The sequence below is a fragment of the Coturnix japonica genome, chromosome 19 (genome assembly GCF_001577835.2).
Source record: "Coturnix japonica isolate 7356 chromosome 19, Coturnix japonica 2.1, whole genome shotgun sequence".
Classification (NCBI taxonomy): Eukaryota; Metazoa; Chordata; class Aves; order Galliformes; family Phasianidae; genus Coturnix; species Coturnix japonica.
Genome location: NC_029534.1, coordinates 5041029 through 5062528, shown reverse-complemented (window position 1 = coordinate 5062528; position 21500 = coordinate 5041029). Strand labels below are relative to the sequence as shown.

General features: G+C 44.7%; 1 protein-coding gene across 4 annotated transcripts in view; it reads right to left on the bottom strand.

Annotated features, from left to right (window-relative positions):
• The window catches only part of GOSR1 (golgi SNAP receptor complex member 1), a 25857-nt gene extending 4411 nt beyond the window's left edge, over positions 1-21446 (bottom strand). The window contains exons 1-9 of one of the 4 annotated variants that reach the window (XR_004309316.1): positions 21319-21445; positions 20958-21063; positions 20107-20194; positions 19791-19898; positions 19296-19387; positions 18852-18926; positions 8660-8689; positions 4544-4626; positions 489-3590 (exon numbers count right to left, since the gene is read on the bottom strand). Coding sequence is in view for 2 of the 4 variants with exons in the window: in XM_015880893.2 (XP_015736379.1) it covers positions 3466-3590; positions 4544-4626; positions 8660-8689; positions 18852-18926; positions 19296-19387; positions 19791-19898; positions 20107-20194; positions 20958-21063; positions 21319-21349 (738 nt within the window). In the remaining 2 variants the exon portion in view is untranslated. Of the gene's footprint in view, positions 1-314; positions 3591-4502; positions 4627-8659; positions 8690-18851; positions 18927-19295; positions 19388-19790; positions 19899-20106; positions 20195-20957; positions 21064-21318 lie in introns of those variants that run through there. The other 3 variants (XM_015880893.2, XM_015880894.2, XR_001559007.2) reach the window with 3 other exon arrangements.
• Positions 21447-21500: the final 54 nt, after the last annotated feature.

Genomic DNA, 21500 nt, shown 5'->3' with positions numbered 1-21500 from the left:
GAGGAAGCAGAGGAACCAAACCATAAAGAAGTGGATTAAAAAGAGGGAAGAGCAACACCTCCTATAGTCCGTCAGCTCCATGTCGGCCCCAGTTTGGGTGCAGATTTGGGAACCCGTGCTTTAAATTATGGATGCATCAAGACCTTCATAGAGCTCAACTTGAGAGAAACACATTGTGGCACAGAAGGAGCAAACAAACCCATGTGTACATCCAGGATCAACCCCAAACTGCAGAGATGAGCTCTGCAATGTCTGCTTCTTCACTGGAGCCGGGGAGAGAGAAATTGCCCCGGGAGAAGAACCAAGCACCCTGCTTAGAGTCCTCATTTATTATTAAATTACATATCAAAGCTTTGTAATTACATCCAGAGAATGCACAATAGGTGAAAAGTAATTACAGATACAGTAAGCTTCAAGCAGCTCCGTGAAAAGCAAAAAGAAAAGAATCAGAAAGTGCCATCAGAAACTACAATCAGAAATTAACTTACACAAGTCCGGGCTGGGATGTTTAGTCAGGAAGGTTTTGTTGGTTGATGGCTTTTTTATGGTGATGGTGGTTTCATTTTGAGGGAGCGTTGATTTAAACCACTTCTCCTCACCCTGTGCAGCGCTGGGTTGGTGCATCCAGCCCATGGATCTCAGCAGGATTTCTGATGTCACCCAGTAAGGGGCTCAGTTCTGTCCCATTGCACTCCTTGGCCGTGTGTTGTTAAACAGGACCCCCACTCTGAGGGCTGCTGTAATCCAGGACTCTTAGAAGGAGTTTCAGAGTTCTTTCTTCCCATCACCCCTCCTGTCTGCTCCATATGAAAGGTTTTGGCAAACAAAAATACATAAGAAGTTGTTATGCGTGGGGTGATGTTGGCAAACAAGCTGCTGGGTTTGGGGAGGCCCAATGAACCCGACCAAATGGGAGCCTCCCCAGCTGGGAATGGGGCTCCTGGAGGACGAAGGGTCAGCACAGAGCTGGAACTTTTACATCACCTACAAACATGATCTTCTGCTCTTTCGTTTTCAGCATCATCCAGTGAGGAACCAGTTCTTCTCACAGCAACCTTAAGACCTTGGAAAGAGAGGACTGTCAGAGCTACAAAAGGTTCTGCTCAATCAGTGCAATGAACCCAGAAGGAGCTTCCAGCACGATGACACCCAAAGCTCTTGAGCTCAGTATTGACCACAAACCCACTGTGCCTCCCCACGGCAGCAGGAACCCTGACATCCTCGGTTCTGCCACAACAATGCTCAGTGCTGACCAAACACACACCCAGTGCTGCCCATGGGCTCCAGCAAACAGAGAGGGAGGCTCAGACAGGCAGAAATAGCACGGCCACAAACACTGGGGTCTGTCTGAGGGCTGAGGAGTCACCACAGCAGGACCTGGTTGAGTTACAACAGTGCTGGGAATTCCAGACATGAAATCTGTTCAACACCACGTTTTCCTAAAGATTAAGAACCGCATGGAAGGAGCGGAGCCAGCACTTCCAGTCAAGCTTTATCAGAGATAATTCAGCATATTTATCTTGTGCCAAAATAAATCAGTTCCTCCAAAACATCTTCGTAACATGAAAGAAAAAATCGATCCCGTTTACATATAATTACATACTTTCCATAGCAGCATTTTCACACAATAAGATTAAATATATGCACCAAATCGACAATTAAGTCCAGTAAAAAGACGGGTTACCAGATTAAGGAAATGAGTTTATTTATGATAGTGCAGATCTCAGAGCGCCCTCCACAGAGCAGCCAAATCCTACAGATCCTAAAGCAGATGCACAACTGCCAGCTGGGGTCCTGCATGGGATGGGATGGGGGAGATAAGGGCTGATCTCCCAACACACAGCTTCATTAATGAACTCCCTTTATCCAACATGGTTTTTCCTAAAGCCCTTTAATAAACGCTTTATATCAAACCAGGAATATTCCCAGATCAACCAAATAATCACCCTTTATTTACATGTATTAATTCCAGATGCTTTCTAATCCCGTTGACAACAGACTGGAAGCCTTTGTGGACCTTTTAGCACAAAGTCCTTATTTGCAGAATAAGCTTCCAACCCATACGAACGTTTTAGGGGTGACAGTGTGGGCTGCACACCACACAGGCACAAACCCCAAACCCCCCTAGACCAAAGGAAAGCAGCACAACACTGTGACTGTCCCACTAGGCTCTGTTTAGGAAGATAACCTGGAGGGTACCTGAAATCCGTGGCAATGGCATACATGGAATCTCTTAGGAGCACTGCAAAAGAGCTGATTAAGCCCTTTGGACATTCCAGTGCTTCAATGGGATTCATTGGGTTATCATATGACAGGTGGAGAAAAAGAGCAGAAAGAAAAATCCATCGTTTGTGGTTCTGCAATATCAAAGCCCTTCCTGCCATCCGTTATCAACACAAACACATCAGGGTTTGTGCACCTGGACAGGACCAACTTCCCCATATAACAGTAAATAAAACTTGGTTTGCTATTTTACATTCAACTCTTCACTATGAGGAGGTGTGTCCAAAACCTCTGCACTCAGATGCATTCGCCTCAGGTAGAACCATCATCGTTTTCACTTCCAACTGACAGTGTAGATTAGATCTTACTTACAGTGTAAAAATATTAATGCTATTAGAAGAACTTTATGTAAATTACAATATAGATTTCTCAGCCGTTGTCTTTATAAAGACCTCTATGACGTCAGCCAAAATCCTGACTGCTCTTAGGTGAACTCACGTTTGGTCACTTTTCAGATGACTGAACACTATGGATGGTAAGCAGCTGCTGAGGGCACTGTGCTCCCTCACTGACTGAAGGGGACCCATTTAGTCCCTTTAAAGCCACAAGAAACCTTATCACTGCTCCTAGAGGGAGGTTAATTCAGATTCTGTGCAAAAAAGAGAACGGAGCAATCCTTTTCTTTGAGGAGTTTGTGTGAAGCACAGTTTTCACAGCACAAACGATGTAGAAAGAACTATTACCTCAACCATGAGTTAAAAAGAATTACAGAACACGTAGCTAGTAGTTAAAGCAACCTGATGGCTTAAAGCTGCAATATTCTTCTTGCTGGACAACAGTGCCCAAAAGTGCCTGCAGGCAAAGCAGGGTTCCTGCTGTTCCCACCTGTTGGTCAGCAATGCACCTCCCCAGCACCACTGAGCACAGGAGCTGTTCTACTGGTGTTGTTAAGTGGCCGTATTTACTTACCTTGCAGTAAGAAAGGGACTAAAGGAGGAAAACAATTAAAAAACCCACCCAATTTAACCAAAGGAAGATGTATGGCAGGGAAGGAGAAACACTGCAGCTTCAACCCCAAACCAGTGTTGCAGTCTGTCATCATCAACTCTAGACATCATGCTGACAGCCCCAGCCAGGGGGAGCGGGCTGCTGGAAGTCCATCTCTTCCCCCACTCACTTTCCCTTGGCTGGGGGGAGGGATGGTGGTGATGAGTTTAGCAGAGTCCATTGGGGGAACATCCATCAATGGAAGGCAAAGAGCAGCAGTAGGATGGTACAGATGCCAATGATGCTGCCCAAGATGAATGAATCCCTTCGTTTCCGGAGGTTGATCCTCTGAATCAGGCTGTTCACTGCTGGGAACCGATCTTTAAGCAGGGTGAGTTAAGGTCACACCAACAAAACAGCGTCTTATTTAACCAGCCCCGAATTCTGTACGTGCAAATCAGCAATGCCACAAAGTACAGAACGACTCCCGAGTTGGAGAAAGATGCAATCAGAAAACTAACGAGGTAAGCAGGATTACAACTGTGCTTTGCTAACGAGGCAGAGACATTATAATCTAATAATCAGAGGAAATCCAGAGATAATGGAACAGCTTAGAGTCCACATTTACATAGAACTCAGTATTTGATACCTAAATTACCAGTGCTTGGTGCCATCTCCAACATGAGACTTTGTTAATCTTAATAATTATATTAAATGGAAAAAAAAAAAGGGGGGGGGGAGGGAACTATATAACATTTTGGTGATATTTATTTAATGGAATAGTTATTGTTGGTTAAGAGAACAAGCAAAGGCAGTTGACTGATAGAACCATGCAGAGTGCATGTATATGCATTACTCCCTGCACAGCACATGAAGAACTCCTCCTGCCATCAAATCATGCTAATGTAAATCTATCCTAAGCTAAGAAACCAAATCTTAACATCTGCAAGACTGTGACAGGCAGGAGAATCCGCAGGTGATAAAAACTGAGCTAAATAACACCAAACAGCAGCAGTCACTCTGGCCTTGAAAGCCAACACCAAGATGTGGAGCTGGAAAGGCATTAAATGCTGTTACAGGTCGCCACGTGAAAAATATAGATGTGGGTCTATAGGCAGGATTCAAAGTTGAATAAAACCAATTTGTTCATAGCATTTGTCATTAAGATACTTCAGTTAGATTAAAAAATCCCACCCAGAACCCAACAAACCCACTGCAGGTTATACAGCTGCTGGTATCCCAAAGCATTTTAATCCCTGAATCAGTGACCTACTGAAGAAATGTTACTGTACCTCTTTCTTAAGCACTGGCAGCAGTTTTAAAGGAAGGATACTAGCCAAGGTATTCATCTTGCTATGTATCGACTTCAACATCCCTCTCTGCGAAGTCATATTTTCTTTCGTTGCCATGGCAATGCTGGAAGAAGAAAAGAGTGGATCAAGTTGCTGGTGCTAAGAATAATCTACAGCTAAAACAACAGGAAAGTGAGCGGGCAACACCTCTCTGCAGAACAATGAATGAGGCGCAGCAATATGAATGAAACAACATTTGTTTCCATTAATCCCTCTCTTTTACCCTCACGTGATTTCTCTTTTCATACAGATCGTTAACAACTGAAGGCAACGACTCCTTGAACAAGGCTTAGGTGCACCTCCACCCCCAGTAAGAAATGGGTGTTCCATTACCAGCAAGCATAAAGGTGCCCTGCCAGTCTACACCATAAACTGGACAGTTTGTTGAATCAAGCAGATCCCAACTCCAGCTGAATTCTGCCATTGAAAATGAAAGAGCAGGCTACTATTGTAGCCCCAGGTGATATTCCATGTAGCCATACCGAGCCTTGTCTTGACAAGCACGCTCATTTCCACATAGAGAAACAACACACAGAAGTTTAGACTCAGGAGCTACAGTGATTAAGAAGGAAGAGTCTGAGGAATGCTGCTCTCCTCGGCCGGTGTTAATTGCAAACAGAAAAAGCAGAACGTCCCTGCAGTGCTGTGGGACAACTCAGAAGATGACACTTGTTACTGACCAAACCTGAATGAATAACAAGGATTAAAAGAATTTCCTGGAGACATTTCTAAGGGAAACTTCTGGGAGAGTGAAATACATTCAGGCATCCCAACTTACAGGAGCATTTTATGCTTGCTCACACTCATGTACCGCTGGTTTCCCCATCAGGGCACTGCAGCCAGCCACAACATCTGGCAAAACCCAGCAGATCCAAGCCCAACAGTGGCCCTTTCAGACCTACAGCACAAGGTCACTGTCACAGCTCACAGCCATCTTAGGCCTGGATCAATGAGCCCTAAGTGTGCTTGGAGCACTAAGTTCATTCAAGCTCCCTTCCACACTGTATCTGCCTACTCCAACTGGAGGGCTTGCTGGGGCCTCCGTGGTGTTCAGGAAGTGTCCCATCCATTAACCCGTGCTGCTTCTCTATGTAAGAAGGACTGACCAAAGCTGCTCCTCTTGGTCTGCATACGAACTGGCATTAAGCAAGGTGTGTGTGTTTGTTGCTGTGGATCCACCAATTCACCTGCTCTGTTGAACCAACTGACGTATTTGATCACCTGGAAGAGCCATTTTAGGACTACAATTAAAACTCAGACAGAGAGCACTGTTCTTTGTGCACCTATTACCCGAAATACTGTTTGGTTTACCTGAGCCTTTGTACCTGTGAACCTGAGCCCATTGCATTTAAGCACCACCACAATGGAAACACACAGCCCATGGAACTGGACCCTGACTGCATCAGTCTCAAGCACTGAGGCTTCCTCACATTCTTCATTAAACAGCTCTGCAGTACAGATGGGTTGGGTACCTTTACCCCACGTAGCAGCCATTCAGATGCTGTATATCAGCCAACCAAAATCAGCTCCTTGCTTCATTTATTCAGGCAGCTCAGTCCCATCTGTAACAGCACAGAACTAAAACAAAGCTCTAAAGGAAGAAGACACGCTTATAAAAATAAAGTAACTCGTGTTACGGGAAGTTCTGCTTCACTTTGTGCTTCGTGAATCATGCTTGCTTCTTTAAATGCATGACCACATCTGTGATGAGGGAATGGACTCTGACTATGCATAGAAATGCAAGCTCTGCTTCTAAACTGATAACAGTTACGACTACACTTTTTGTCCTTTGTGCATGCATACAGACACACACACACACACACCTATGTAGGCATATCCATACACACGTATGTAACCTTCCCAATTCCATTACGGATTATCGTGTCTTCTGATGAAGGTTCAGATAGAAGCCAAAGAAACGCTGCCCCAGAACTGAGTGTGATTTCACCCAGGTTCTGCACACTGTCCTGAGCAGAGCTAGGACTCAAAGCCCAGCTCACATCCACCCATTCTGCAAAGATAAGATTGAACACTAGTGAATTTCTCCCTTATATTAAACCCTAGTTATTACCCAAAGGAACACCCCCCTGTATACACACAGCTATCATTTATTTATTTAATAGATGGGTTTGGTCAAAGTTAAAATGCTCCGAGTCCATCCTGCTAATAGACAAAGACTGACAAGGGAGCCTAAATCAGGCATCAGAAGGAACATGACAATGAATTCCTAGGAGCTGGTCACACCGTGCATGCCAAACTGTAACGAATTGTCAAAGTGAAGCAACCTAAAAATATAAGCTGTTGGAAAACAAGAAATAAATCATTTGCTATTCTGAGAAAGTGATAATGTTTGAAAATGAAAACCTGAGAACACCAAACATATTAAGCAGAATCTATGCTTATATTTAAATATATCCAAGACGAGTGAACACAGTTCCAAAAGAACTGCAGTACAAACTATCACTTCCCACTCCTTTCTGGACAGAAATATGCTGCAGTTAGCAGCCATGTCACATAATTCATTTAAAAATCTCATTAAAAGGTTCATGCTTAACACAACATCTGGAACGACAGCTTCAGCACCTATGCATCCTCTTGCAAGTCTGCTTGCTCCATGGAAGAAACACATGCAGGACAAGTCAGACCCTGCATTTCTTCAGTGCACTGCAAGACAGAGCAGGAGAACCACACCTGGGTACCTCCAACTGCTGGGGGTGACAGAAAATCACCCTGGCTTCATCAGATACAGAACTGAATTAAAGGATCTAAATTGAATGGTGTATCCTGTGTGATGTGTTTTTATGGCAGGCAGGTCACCTCCTGATGATACAGTGGCTGGGACACCATGGGGCTGGCTCACAGCTCAAAGAGCCCAGGCAACACACAGGTAGGTGCCCTGCTTGAGTCCCAGCTTGCAAGCCAACCCACTCAGGACTTCACTTATCTCATACTCTCAGTGACACATAATCAAGAGGCCAGGCAAAGAGCTCAAATAACACAAGCCATTTTGCAGGATATCAAGCTTAATAAGTCATCACAGGCTTTGTAATGCTTTAGTTATGAGAGCGTTTGAGCAAGGAAGAGATTCAACAAGCATTGAGTGTTTTTATGAGTTGGAAAAGTAGGGCTGCAGTTATGGCAATAAAGGAGAGGATGTTTAATCAGGAGAAGATGAGAACCAAAGTAAAGTGAAGACTCGCAATATCTGTGCTAAGATCGGCAAATATCTTTATGAGCCTGAGGAGAGGCTGCATCCACGTTTTCAAACATTATGGCAGTGACCACTTCTGGTTTGTCACAGCACATTAACGTGGTGGTTTAACACATTCTTCCACCATGTTAATTATACTGAGCCCACTGAATGTACTTAAGCTAGCCAGCCCTTAATGGACACAGAGCCTCTAATTACTCCTCTTCATCACTTATGCCAGTACATGCATTATCTGAAACCGTATCGTGCTTGCTTTCTTCCTTTTCTTTTTTTTAAAGCAATAATCTCAGACTTAAAACCATTAAGTCAGGCACTCTGAATTATTGGTTTTCAAAATCTCAGAGTTCAATGAAAGATTGGGAAGGGCACCCAAAAGTAATTTCTAATGCTATGATTCTAAAATTTCCAGATCGGTTAGAAAAGGCAGCTCTTAAATATTCAAACCACATGAAAACCAAGGGATAAGTAACTATGCAGCAGCAGCAGTCACTCAAGCCCATAAGGTCCAAGTCCCTACCAGTATCATCTGCATACTGGGATGCTGAACACATCAAAGCACTACAGAAAATCATCCACTGTTGGAACGGCCCACAACAGCTCAACCTGAGATTCCCTTTGCTCAGCCATCCCTATTGTTGTCATACAGGGTATTCATCCTTGAACGGGAACCTAAATTTTTCCAAATTAGGCTGAAAAAAACTATTTCAGTAACACCATTCTGTCAATGTTGAATAGTAAAAATAAAACCCCACTTCCCTGTAATGCCGTGTACAAGTTGTGAACAATACAGTTATTGTATAAAGAAAGTGACTGAGACTTTTGGATACAGTTCAGTGCAAATACTGATTGTACAGAAAATAATGAGAATTAGTAAATTCGTTCCTACCTTATTGTTTCTTCTATCAGTCGATCTGAGCTGAAAGCCAAGAAGAAAAAAAAAAGAAGTTAAAAAAAGGAACAAACACTCAGTACTTCTGATCATTACATCAGTGATTTCCATGACATAATCCTCCACAAATTTACCCTTGGTAAGTCTTGTCTCAGGATGCAGTTGCTGTTCACTACAACACAGACCTGGCACACACATATAATGACAGCTCTGGAGAAGAAGAGGCACTCAGCATCTCCTAGAGCAGCACCTCCCAACTGTAAGCAAGGCAAGACCTCTCAGAGCCCCAGGTCTGACCCAAACCCTCCCCACCATGTCCACTGCCATAATCCCAGCATCATGTCTCAATGGCTGCTAAACACCTCCAGGGATGGGGCTCCACCATAGATGCTACTTCAGGCAAGTCCACAGCTTGAGATGTGGAGACAACACACAGAGCACTACAGATATTTTGTCTGAGTTGGAGTTGAGAGGGATGCAACTGGAGTCAAACATTGAGAACACTGGAACTGGAGCACTTTATTCTGCTCCAAAGAGCCAGATCAGCTGTGAGTTGATTGGTTTACTGAAGTAAAGCTGCTTTTGCCCACTGTAGAGTATTTAATACCATAAGCAGAACGACTACACAAAGCATTTAACTGGCACTGGAAGTCACAAGATTTATGGTTCTCAACTTACAAGGCAGTCAATCACCCTGATTATTGAAAAGGATGAGCTGAAGTAATCTTGTATATCTTACACATTCAAAACATTACGGAGTTCCTTGGAAAATCTCCATTTTATGGAGGCAATTCCAGTGGACATTGCCTTATGAGCATCCAAGCAAACAAGAGATTGCTCTGGGCAATATGAATCCGACTTAGCATATGTTTCAGTAAGCTGGGCACTTTCACCTGTCGAGACAGATGGCACTTTGACCAAGTCATTTAAAAATACTATGTGAAAGGAATGCTAAAAGATGCTGAGGTCATCACCTGCCGCAATAAGAGGCACAGATCCAGCAGCAGCAGTCATACACATGAAATAATCAGAACCTTACCTTCAGAAAAGATTGGGCACACAGTTCATCATTTAGATCTATGGACAGGTAATCTTTCCTCTGGGTTAACTTAAGTAAAACAGGCTTCTAGGATAGAAAAGCTGAGTGCCCATTATATCCAGCTTTTAAAATTAATTTTTCTTTCCTTTTTTCTTTCCTCACAGCAGCACTTGTTTCACTTTGCTCTGACTGCAAGACTCATCGATAGCCTTCGCTCTCCCAAGCTGCTCACACCAAACCTTTTCTATTTTCACAGTCCTGAATCGTGGCAACATGGAGCTTTAAGGAATGCAAATGCTGCAGAGCCTTGATACTCTAATACAATTGTGCTCATTATGATGAAGCAAATCATGCTTACACAGTTATTCCCATCATAGCCATTCCTATCTCACAAGGGGAACACAATGAGCACCCAAAAGGCCAGCAATGCTTCAGTGCCATCAAGATTCCAAAGCATCAAAAACATCCTAAATATCATTAAGCTCTGCAAGAACTTCACTAGAAAAAAACATGAAGTGGAATTCAGTCTTCCCTGTGATAATAAATCAGATTCCAGATTTTATCAGACTCATATCAAGCTTGATTCATTTTAACATCAAAGAAAGGAAGAATTCTGCTGGAGGTGCACTGCTAGTACAGACACAGCTGCTAATGAAGACAAAAACTGATGCAGAAGCCTCACTGACTGGGGCCAACACAAAAGCACTCGAGGTGAATGGGCACTGCAAGGGACGAGCATTGGGAAAGCAGAGAGAGAAAGGTTCCAACACCCACACAACCAGTGGGTTCTGTTGGTTTGTTAACAGCAGCACCAAGCCGGGCACTGAGGAGATGCAAGGCTTTCACACTGTTAGTTGCAGTAGCCAAAATGAAATAACAGCCTAGAACAACACAACAAAAACCAGCACAAGTATGAGAACTGTTAACAATGTAAATGTCAGCAGGCTTTCAAACACTGTGGGTATAAGCCATCTTATTTCTGTGGACTACTGTGCTGGGGAGTGTGACAATCAGCAATCATGTTCAAGAAGGATGAGGAAGAGCTGCAACATTGGAAAAGGGAAGAAAAATCATGATAGCACATCACTGTGTTGCTGTTAAGCCACACAGCACACAAGCAATTTGTTAGCCTACAATGAACAGAAACCTTCGCTCTAGGCAGGACGTACCAACTTAATGGTGTTAGATTTCCTTCCAGATGCTTCACATCTGCCTTGTACACATGCTAGCAGCATGTAAGAGGTTAGAGACAAGAAGACAACCACCACTCTGCAGTCCTGTGATAAACAACTCATTAAAACCAGACTCCTAATGAGACATCATTAAGTAAAAATCTCAACAGCGCGTTGGTTACAGCAAGAAGAGCCTTTTGGATCTGAACTAAAGGTAAGCTAACACAGCTCTGCAGCCATCTAACAGCTGTAATTCTGCCTACATATGGACTGCACGCAATAGAAAGATTTTCTCTATGGCTGTTCAGAGAACAATGCACGGGATGCCATTGCTTTGGGGTGGAGCTCCATTCAGAGGCCAGCAGCAAGTTTTTTGTCTGGGATCTCCAAAGGGCACAGCCCACACCTTCACTGCACTCCATGTTTTTGCCTGGGAACCATCAGCAGAGTAAAATGAACGTTTCTGCAAAAAGAGGAGTTAGCCAAGAAAGCTCTTTGGCACACAGAAAGACTCCTGTGAGTGCCTGATGTCTGAGTGTCCCAGGAGGGTGAGTAACAGCAATACTTCTTCCTTTAAAGCAGATCTATAAGGAAATAAGAGGCTTCTCAATAATCTGCACTATCCAGTTTACCCAAAGAATGCAGCGAAAAACTTAAAATGAAAACAGCTCCTATCATCTAAATGAAGTGCAGCAGCTTGTTGCCTATTAGTAAGCATAAAACCAAAGCCAGGATGGCACCAAGAGCCACATAACGAAGTTTCTAGAGGCTCTCTGTCCATGGTTGGGAAAGTTCCTGGATAGATTGACCCTCCCGTGTAATTGCTCCCTATTACCCATAGGAACAAAGTTAAATGAACGGAGAGGGCAGGTCTTACTGTAAGTCATTATCAGTAACCACAGCTGTCAGAACAATTCCAGTAACTTACTAATGGGCTCTATCGGCATCTCCTTGGATTTTATGTACTGAACGCAGAACCAGCATTCAGCAGTAGTGCTGTTGTCACTATCTCCTCTGGTTTAAAAGATATAATTTAAATTATACCTTTAACTAAGGGGGAAAAATAACACCTCAAAACCAAGCAACGCCTATAAGGGCACACAGCCTTCAGTGTCCAACACCAATGTGACAGAAGAGAGCACACCAAAGACAGCCTGTCAGTCTCACAGCAATGAGACTGATGCACCAACCCATGAAACACAAGCTGCTCACAACCAGTACTATAACAAAAAAGATGGTGCCTCTTCCCTACCTCAATCTTTTTCTCCTAAGGCTGGAAAAACTGTCCTACTACTCACACACCCATAAGTAATGGCAAAAAGGGAATGCCAAGAGTGCCTTCCTGAAGAGCCTGGCCATTCAGACAACCTGGTATTTAATACCTCAAGTGTCTTCTTGATTTCCAGTGAAGCTAGCACAGAAACAAAGTGAGAGTTATCCCTGAGATGACAACCCAGTTTTATTTCAGTACAAAGCCTAAAATACACATTGGGTTTCTACCTCTCAACTCTGCTATGGTTTTGAGGGTTTTTTTTGGTAGGTGTAGGAAGCGACACAGCCTTCACCCTGGGACCCGGTCAGAGCACCTGAAGTTAGAACTACTTACCTGCTTCCTATGCTTCACAAAAGGATTCTTGCAATGGTACAGTGAGCTAGAAAATGCATTTTAAACCTCCAAAAGTGGGAGGCAATGCTTTATGTCAGACCATGAGTAACCCAGGGTAACAGGACATCTGCAGTGCCTTCCATGTAGCAGCTGAAGATAATGAGCACCTCATCCTGAGGCAGCGGTACAGAGGTTCAAATAATAAACTCAACAATGACATTGTACAGTCATATAATTTTTCCAAGAGATATAACATAGATTCCTGACAAATAGAAATAATCACTGCTTCATGTACCCATACAACCACATATATCCAAACCAACATATCGTCTGGTAATCTTAACAGCAGGAGGGGTCCATTTCTCCTGAAGATGTTTGCTTCATTATACATTTCTGTAGGGAATATCTACATCAGAATGCTTTCTATAGTGCTGTAAGCACCAGGAGGAAACTTGTCTTAATTTTAAAACCATTTCCTTCTCACGAATGGGGATTTTAACACGTTCTGTAGCTGTAAAATTACACTTTATGCATCATTGTTGTGAATGTATGTGAACAGTGTTCACTGAGGATAAGTTCTGCAATCACCAATGGCAGCCTCTCTGAAATAAGGGCTAATTTGCTCATGGTAAATAAGCTACACAAAAGAAACCCTACCAAAACTCCACAACTGTCGGATCTGTGTGAACACCACACCTACATTTCAGAACCCACCCATGGAAGATGTGTTTTGGTACCTGTCAAAGTCCCAACTTCAATACAGCCCTTGTGGAAGGAAAGCTGCCCTAGTTAAGAAACGGTGTTTGAAGGAAAATGAAAAGCAAATCAGCACACGTGGCTGACTTGTTTATTTCTGAAACGAGCAGCTCGCTCCAGAAGTGCACACAGAGCTGTGAAGCCTAAAGGGTGGCTTTATGTCCCCACATGAAGGGCAGCCATCGCCATTAAGGTAAAGCCCAGAACCACAAACCAGAGCAGAGTATTAGTTTCCTTTGTTCGGGATGTACTCAGGTAATCTTTCCCAACTGTGTTGTGAGGGTTTGCCCTCGAGATTCTGCAGATGTCTGTAAAGACCTGGGATGGATTTCATGGGCTTTTCCAAGGGGGCACGTGGCAATCAACGCGTAACCTTCCACACTTTGTACCAACCATGAGTTCTGAGGTTCTCAATGCTGCTGCCTGGTTGTGTCCTTCATCACCTGCACAACTCGATGTAGCTCTGTGCTGGAATCTCCAAAGGAAGCCCCCAGACTCCCCTCCTTGCTGGAACAGACACTGAGGTGTGACCATCTCACCACAGGCATCAGGGAATTTATCCCCACTGCCTTTTAAATGAAACCTAACTGTAAGGAGAGCTTGCAGATAAACCTTGTGAGGCTAACAACAATCTTTAGTGGTTGTTCTGTTCATTTTAAGCCTTAAATATAGCACAGTGAGATGAAAAGCACCCCTTGATTTTACTCTAACGAAGCTCAAACTATTTTTAAAAGGAAAACCTCTTTCAAACCCTGAAATGCTAAAGGCTGATTTTCGTATTCTTTTAGAAAATTATTTATAAATAGTAACAACACCCTGGAGAGCATCTTCCTTCACTGCCTGCAGCCTTTGAACCACCCCAAACTCTCATTAAACTACTTCAATAGCTCGCTCATGCAGTCATATCACACTCCTAATAAGCAGTGAAATGCCTTTTTTCCAGTCTTCCCCCCCCCAAGTTTTTTTGCTCCCCTTACTGAGAAACATTTATCATTACGATATGAAAACAGATGTGTTGTGCTTTGTGGATAAGGATGGTGATGGATGCATGAATCCTGCACTCAGACCAAGAATGCTACAGAGGGAGGCGATGCAGCTGCTGTCACACAGCCTTGTGTCGTCCTGCCATGAGGTTCTGCCAGCAGGCTCACAGATAAAGCCCACTCAGTCCCAAGAAGGGACCAGGCTGAAGGAAGAGTCACTGATGTGAAACTGCCATTGAGAAAACTCTGCTGCAACAGGAGACAGAGCAGAATGAGAATACAGGAGTTGGGTTTGGAAACGACAGTAGAAGCTGTTGTGACGCTCTGGGATAGCAAAAAGCTCCTCTGTTCAGAGCTCTTCCTTAAAAACCATTTTATTTGTGCTGCCTCTAGGATGGCATGTACAGCCCTACCCAAAAACTCAGCGTTAGGGAGGTTCAAAGCTGCATCAGACAACTCAGTCTGGAGGCTAATTACAGTGAGCATCCCAATTGGCTTGCACCAGCACTTCTAATGCAATTACTGCCCAACTTTCCCTGTTCCAGAAACAAAGAGCCAATGATATTTAACCGCATTTGGGAAACTGGTGACACAATGCTGCTCGAGCTCTTTCAGTTAATCACAGCATGGAAACGTTTTAACCTAGATTCCTCGCTCCTGCCTTACATTATATCTTACGGTTCAATAGACAAAGCACCACAGCCTTCTCTAACTATTGCACAGCAAGCATGCAGCCAAATTGCACCTTTTTCAGTGCTTCTTGCCAAACCGTCCAAACCAAGCTGATGGTTAGCATGGATTTGCCTTTCACAGCAGATCTATTTGGCTTTTTCCAGAACTGCTACAAAGCAAAGAAAGTTATTCATTACCAAGTTCTGCTTCAGCTAAAATCTGTATTAAAATTAAGAAAACAAAGCGACGAGAACAGTGCATTCTGCTTTGACGTGAAGACAAAATAAGCTCAATTTAGAGGCGAGCGGAGCAATTAAGAAAGCCCTTACTGGGCCCAACTACAGCGGAGCTCAGCAGTTCTGAGACACCAGGCATGGAGGATGAGCACAGCTCCCTCCTGCTGAACCCAGCTACCCTGGGAAGGAGGAAGGAATTGGTGAATTTGCCATTTATATGGTCTCTCTCTCTCTGCACTGTGTGATGGAGATGCAGAGAAGAGCTGGAGCAGCTGCTCCCAGGTGTCTGTGCATCCCCTGCAATAGGAAATGAGGGTGGGGTGCAAGGGGTGGCTATGGCAGCACTCTGGGTCTGAGCCAACACTGGCGGTGCACTGAAACCCCCAACAGCACAATACACACAGTGCAGATGGCCCACAGGGCAGAACAGGGGGTAACAGAGAAAGGGAAATTACAGCCAGGTAGAACGCTGGGAGCTTCTCCCCCAATGCTCTTTAAGGAAGATCCCTGTAACGTGCCTCAGCATCTCACTAAGCTGACTTCTCTGTGCACAGCAATGCTGAGCACTTGTGAGCAACGTCAGTAGGAAGAGGGAAAAACGGTGAAGAAGTCACTCCCTGTGTTAAGAGCTCAGCTGTGTTACCAACAAAGTTTGAAGGCGGTTTCCTGGTGATTATTCTCTACAGAATGCGGCCATTTCTGCCCTAAAAAACACGGGAAATTTGATATAGTTCTGTAGGAAAATGAAACGCAATAGTAGCAATAGAGACATTTAATACCTCAGAGTGCTTCACGTGGATGAAGTCCCACACGAACACTGATTTATCCTGAACATCTCCATGAGCCAGGTATGCATTATTTATAGCACAATTACGCAACTGCTGCACATTCCCGTATTCCTACTGCTCCTCTTTTGCATTCTGAATGCAAACACCCTCCTGTCATTTGCTCACTCTCCTCCCACTGTGCCACCCGCCCACCTGGGCTCCCCCACCTGCTGTGGGCACAGAGCAGTGCTGTGTGAACATGGTGCAGCCCCTCGCTTCACCCCGTACCCCAGGAAGCTGCACACCTCCTTCCTGGCTGGGCTGAGGGCCTGCAGGGCTGCACTCACCACAAACAGAGCCAGCTGGTGATTCAATCAGTCCGTGCCATCTGCACCAGCACAGCCACCAGCAGCGCTCCTCTTGGAAATGGGCAAATGTTTGATTTTGGAGCTAAGCAGCAAGGCAGCAATCACACAGCAATCCAACAACGGCAGGACGGAGCTCCAGCAAGAGCTGATGAGCACGATTTCATTCCCCGTTCCCCAACAACTCAGTGCTAACACGGGCAGACATTCTCACTTGCATACAGACAGCACTGCAAATTTAATCAAATGCATTACTCCCTTCTTTGCTGACTTTGGGCACAGCTCATCAATAACTTCTCAGGGCACACATCGAGCCCACAGGACTCCATCCACTGAGGCAGCACTTTTCAGAGCAGTTTCTGAACGGCTCAGCTACATCTATTCATCAAAATTCTTGTTTCCTTTAGATGGGAAACATTACAAGAAAAAGAATGACTTGTTTACTTCCTTGCCAAAAAACACACAGACACATTTACTGCACAGCCCCAAGGAAACAAATCAAGGAAAATCAACCAGAGATGCTGCTATGGGAGATCTGATGTTTCTTTAAGCAGCCAAAAGACCTGAGGTAAGTACACAACGAGAACTGCCTTCCTGCCTCTTTTTAATTAACAGGTGTTAAAGTCTTCATTACTATTGTTATTAAAGTTTTCAGCACTGTTGGTTCTCTCTCCAGAGGTAGGAAAACCAACCCCCAGACCATTGGGACAGAAATAAAAGCGCAAAGTGAAACACTCTTGATGCCTCTCACCCCCAGGAAGTAACGTTGAGACAAACCCACCTCTCTGCTAAGCCCAGAGCTATGGAAGGAACCAGTAGCACACTGTGCCAGCAGCACTGACACAGCAGCAGCACCAGCCCAGGGAAGGGAATCCAAATGGATGCCCGATGCCCACAGCTTAATGGAGAGCAGTGTGTGTGTGTGCTGCACTGAGGGCTCACAGAGCGCTTCTGCTGCTCTCATTCCCTTGCTGCTTAATGTACGTTGGATCCTTTTACTCATCAAACTTTTGTACGCACAGATTATTATTATTATTTTATTTCCCCTCATTATCTACGTGTGGGGAAGGCAGACTTCTCCTTCGTTCTCAGTCTTTCCAGAAGGGATGATGTCAAAAGGTAGATTTAAGCACAAAGCAGAAACCCAACATCTGTCCCAAGGCCCACCCAAAGAAGAGCTTCCCTGGCACTTCTCCTTACCCCCACAGTGCTTACGATCATACATTAAGCAGGGTCACAACCAAGTGTGTACTCCACTACTCAATAGGAGTTCATCACTGCTGTGGCACCGTCACCACTCTGCAGCTCACAATAATCCCTTGCACACTCTGTGTTCCCATCTCCCACACGCTTCACAACATCACTAAATATACACCTGAACTCTCCCTGTTGCCCCTTCATGACAATCTACACGCAGTGCCTATTTCTATCAATTAGCCATCATTCACTGCACTGCAAACACCTCAAAACACACACAGCCTTCAGTCCTTTGCCAGTACATCTAAGCTTACAAAGTCTCAATTCAGGAGTTCTGTGCATCTTGCAGGCTTTGATTTCTTGCCAAAACTGACTTCACACACCTTCAAGTTATCTCTGCTGTGCAGTACTGCTCCACGATTAGTTTTACTTCTGTTTCCTAAACATCCCCAACTCATATTAAATTGTTTTCCTTTAGCCTTGATGGATATCTTCAAATTATCGCCTAGAAGAGTTTAACTGTTTCTGAAATTGCTCATTTTTCACCTATTTTCTGTCCTTGAAGCATACAGAGAGCTTAGTATGTTTGAAGCGATCAAAGCAATGGATGCCTCACAGAGCTCTGCTTTCAGTGTCTGAAAACATCTCTCAGGTAACAGTTATTTGCAGAACTTCAAGCTTTCCCCTTTTCAAAGCAGCACTCAGAGGATCCTCAGCTTTTCTGAAGCATATTTTACAACTGCAGAAATATTTCATATGTAGCTTTACCTAAAATACTTCATAACGTATCACCACCCCTACAAAAAAAATAACTCAACATAGGAATCCTGACATCTGGCAGGAACCCAGTTTACTTTGAGGAATCAGTGTCACTTAATTCAAGCCCAACGTTTCAGGTGATGTTCACCTCCAAAATATTAATCCTCCTTTACATGTGGAAGCCTTACATCCCCTGATCATTCATCCTAAAGAAAGACTGAGGTCGTTCCTCCTTTTAAATGAAAGCCTGCCCTCTGGTGTGAGTCTGCAGCTTAGCATGACTGCAGCCAAGAACAGGCATGAAGATGGGTGCTGCATCCCAGTGGTCTACAGAACACCAGCAGTGCTCTGCTTCTGCTGCACAGGGAATGCACAAATTAAACCTCTCCTAACCTCACGTCCTCTGCAGCAAGAATAAAAAGGCAGCACCCTCTGTTTTCCTTGTCTAATAGGGATGATTGATGAGTATTTTGGAGCCAGGCTCTTCCATTGCCTTCTGTACACATTTGTTAGAGGTAGGGAAAAATCACAGACAAAGTTCTCATTCACACTTGGAATTTTTACCCCCCCAGAAAAATCTGCAATCTCCACCATAGGGAAACATGCAAGTTACCAGGCAATAATAAGTAACACCTACTTCCGAAGGTGCTCGTGTTCCTTCAGGAATAGTTCTGTTCTTCTGTTATTCACACCAGACCCACTTTTATATGACCTAAATGCAAGAAGTAAAAATTGAACAACATTTTCTCCAGAGGTTTCTCAATAGACATTACTGATCCATGTAACATCATGCTGTACTGCTCTGAAATGACCAACCAGAAAAGCTTTGGTCACGCTCAAACATTTTATAAGTGATTTGTGCTTAACAATGTTACTTTCACAAACATTTTCATGGTTAAAATTAGCAAACAAAACCAGCAAATACTTCAATCAGAAGCTCAGTAAATCTGTGAACTCATGCAACTACTCTCACTTTGCTCAGAGCGCAGTGGATCAACCCAAGCCAAGCACACTCATACAGGAGGTGCTGCCTTCTCCCTCCTGGCACAGCCCCACACCGCTGCTGCAACACACAACTTACTCAATATCTTTTCGTACTGATCCCAGCAGATTCTCCCTTTCTCTTATTGCCAAGAAGTTCGCTTTGGTTTTGTGGAATTCGTGAGTATAATCCTGTAATAAAACAATCGCTCCAAAGTTAAGAGTCCTGAGATCGAGTTACCAAAGCAAGACACTCAAATCCTGCCATTTCAGTCTAATGTTCACATCTCTAGAGCAAAAAGCCCAAGACCAACTCATTACATTAACATCACAATGTATGCATGAAGCTGTTGAAACCCTGACCTCATTTGGAGACGTTTGTTTGTCAGGATGTTTTCAGCCCCTGTGCTTGCAGCACATGTGAGGAAAGGGCTTTATTTTCAGTAAGTTAGCTTTGTTGTTTCTTTCATATCAGACACTTATAGAGCCTCCTCCCAGCCAACAGGCAACTGGAGTGTGTCTGAGCAAGCTGCTAATAACTCTAATCATTACCCCAAAGTAATAAAACACAACAAGAAGATCACGTGCTTGTTACCTGCAAGATGTCTCTATGACGCTGTAATGTGTGCATCAGTGCAGCATTCAGGGATGGAACTCCTGCACTATTTGTATATTCTGCCATTTTGTCATTTATTCCAGTAAGCTGCAAGAGGAGAAAAAATCAACACAAAAACAAAACCAACCTGAAATGACCTGAAAGGTGAAGGAGGTTTCCCTTATATCAGATACACACCTTCAGCAAGCAACACTTCTCTACCACCCACGCTATTACTTTCTAAACACTCATCACAGAAACCTGTACAGTAATACTTCAAAATGCTGATGTAAATATACGGTATTTTGTGCATTACCTTTCCTAGAAGCTGCTCAATCTCCACAGCCATCGTCTCAAACATTCTGTCCTGGCTCGATCCATTTAAGAGAGGAGTGGTGTCAGAGCTGTGGAAGAAGGTGAGTTACTAAAACATACAACTTGTTGGTTAGTTTTATCATATTAATCCTCTGGTCAAATACAAATCTGCCTAAAGACGCAATTTCTTCCAACAAATTCTGTTATATATATACGTACAAACATACACATACAGCTCTCCTTATTACGACTTACCTTAAAGGAAACCAGAAATAACAGCCACCCCTTGGGAAGGAACTGCCACAGACTGACTGCTTCACTTCCCCACTTTGTTGGTGTTCTCCTTGGGCTACTCACCACAGCCCAGTCCTACACAGGCCCACCAGCAGCACAGCCACCCACCGGAGTAGAGTGAGGCTGAGCTGCCCGAGTACAAAGCACTTACTGAGTCTCTGAGAACCATAATGCAGGAGAACTGGGAAACGATGCAGGCAGCTGTGCACTAGGGAAGCCACATCCTTCCTTCATGCACCTTCCCCACAATTCAGTGGGGACATTGGTCACAGCAGGAGGGCTGGAACTTAAAGACCCTTTTGACCCAAGCTGTGCTGATCCCATGAAGTATAAACTGAAGTTTAAGCACAACTTAACACACACCGTGTGTGCTCTCAGGTGGGGCACACATCTCGATGCTGGCACCTGAGAGAGGTTTCCCCAGCCCAACACCAGCAGCACAAAGTAAGATCCTTAAGCAATGCCACAGGTGGCAGAGGGAACCAGCATTAAGCAAACCACACAAACGAAGCAAACTCTGCAAAGAGCGAATAAAAACATAAAGAAACGGCTTAGTACCTATACCTGTCGCGCCGCCCGTCCCGGCTGCTGGTGCAGAGCTTGCTGAAGGAAACCAGCTTCAGGTCCAGCTCGTTCTCCAGCTGCCTCGCCTGCTTCCTGAGATCTGCACGGAACGGGGGGAGTCACACACAGGGCCCTCAGAAAGGGGCGGCCCCCCCCCGAGGCGGGTGACAACGGGGGCTGAGGGCCCCACAGGCCGCGCCCCACAGGGGCCTCCCCGCCGCGGAGCTCAGCCGGACACCGGCGCCTCACGGCTGACGAGACCACCACACCCTGCGGCCGCGAGCGGGCAGAGGGGACCCGGCCGAGGCCTCGCCCTGCCCCGTTCCGTGCCCAGCTTCGCCCCGACCCCACTCGCCTTCCCAGTAGTTGCTGCTCCCCGCCGCCATCTTTGTTGTCCAACGTCAGCCGCCGCCTGCCGAGAACTCCTGTCTAGAGCGTCTCCCTGCTGGAGCGGTGTACGACGGGACGGGCGGACCTCCCAACGCAGCGCCCCCTGGCGGCCGGGAGGCGCAGAGCACCGAGTGTCACAGAATCACA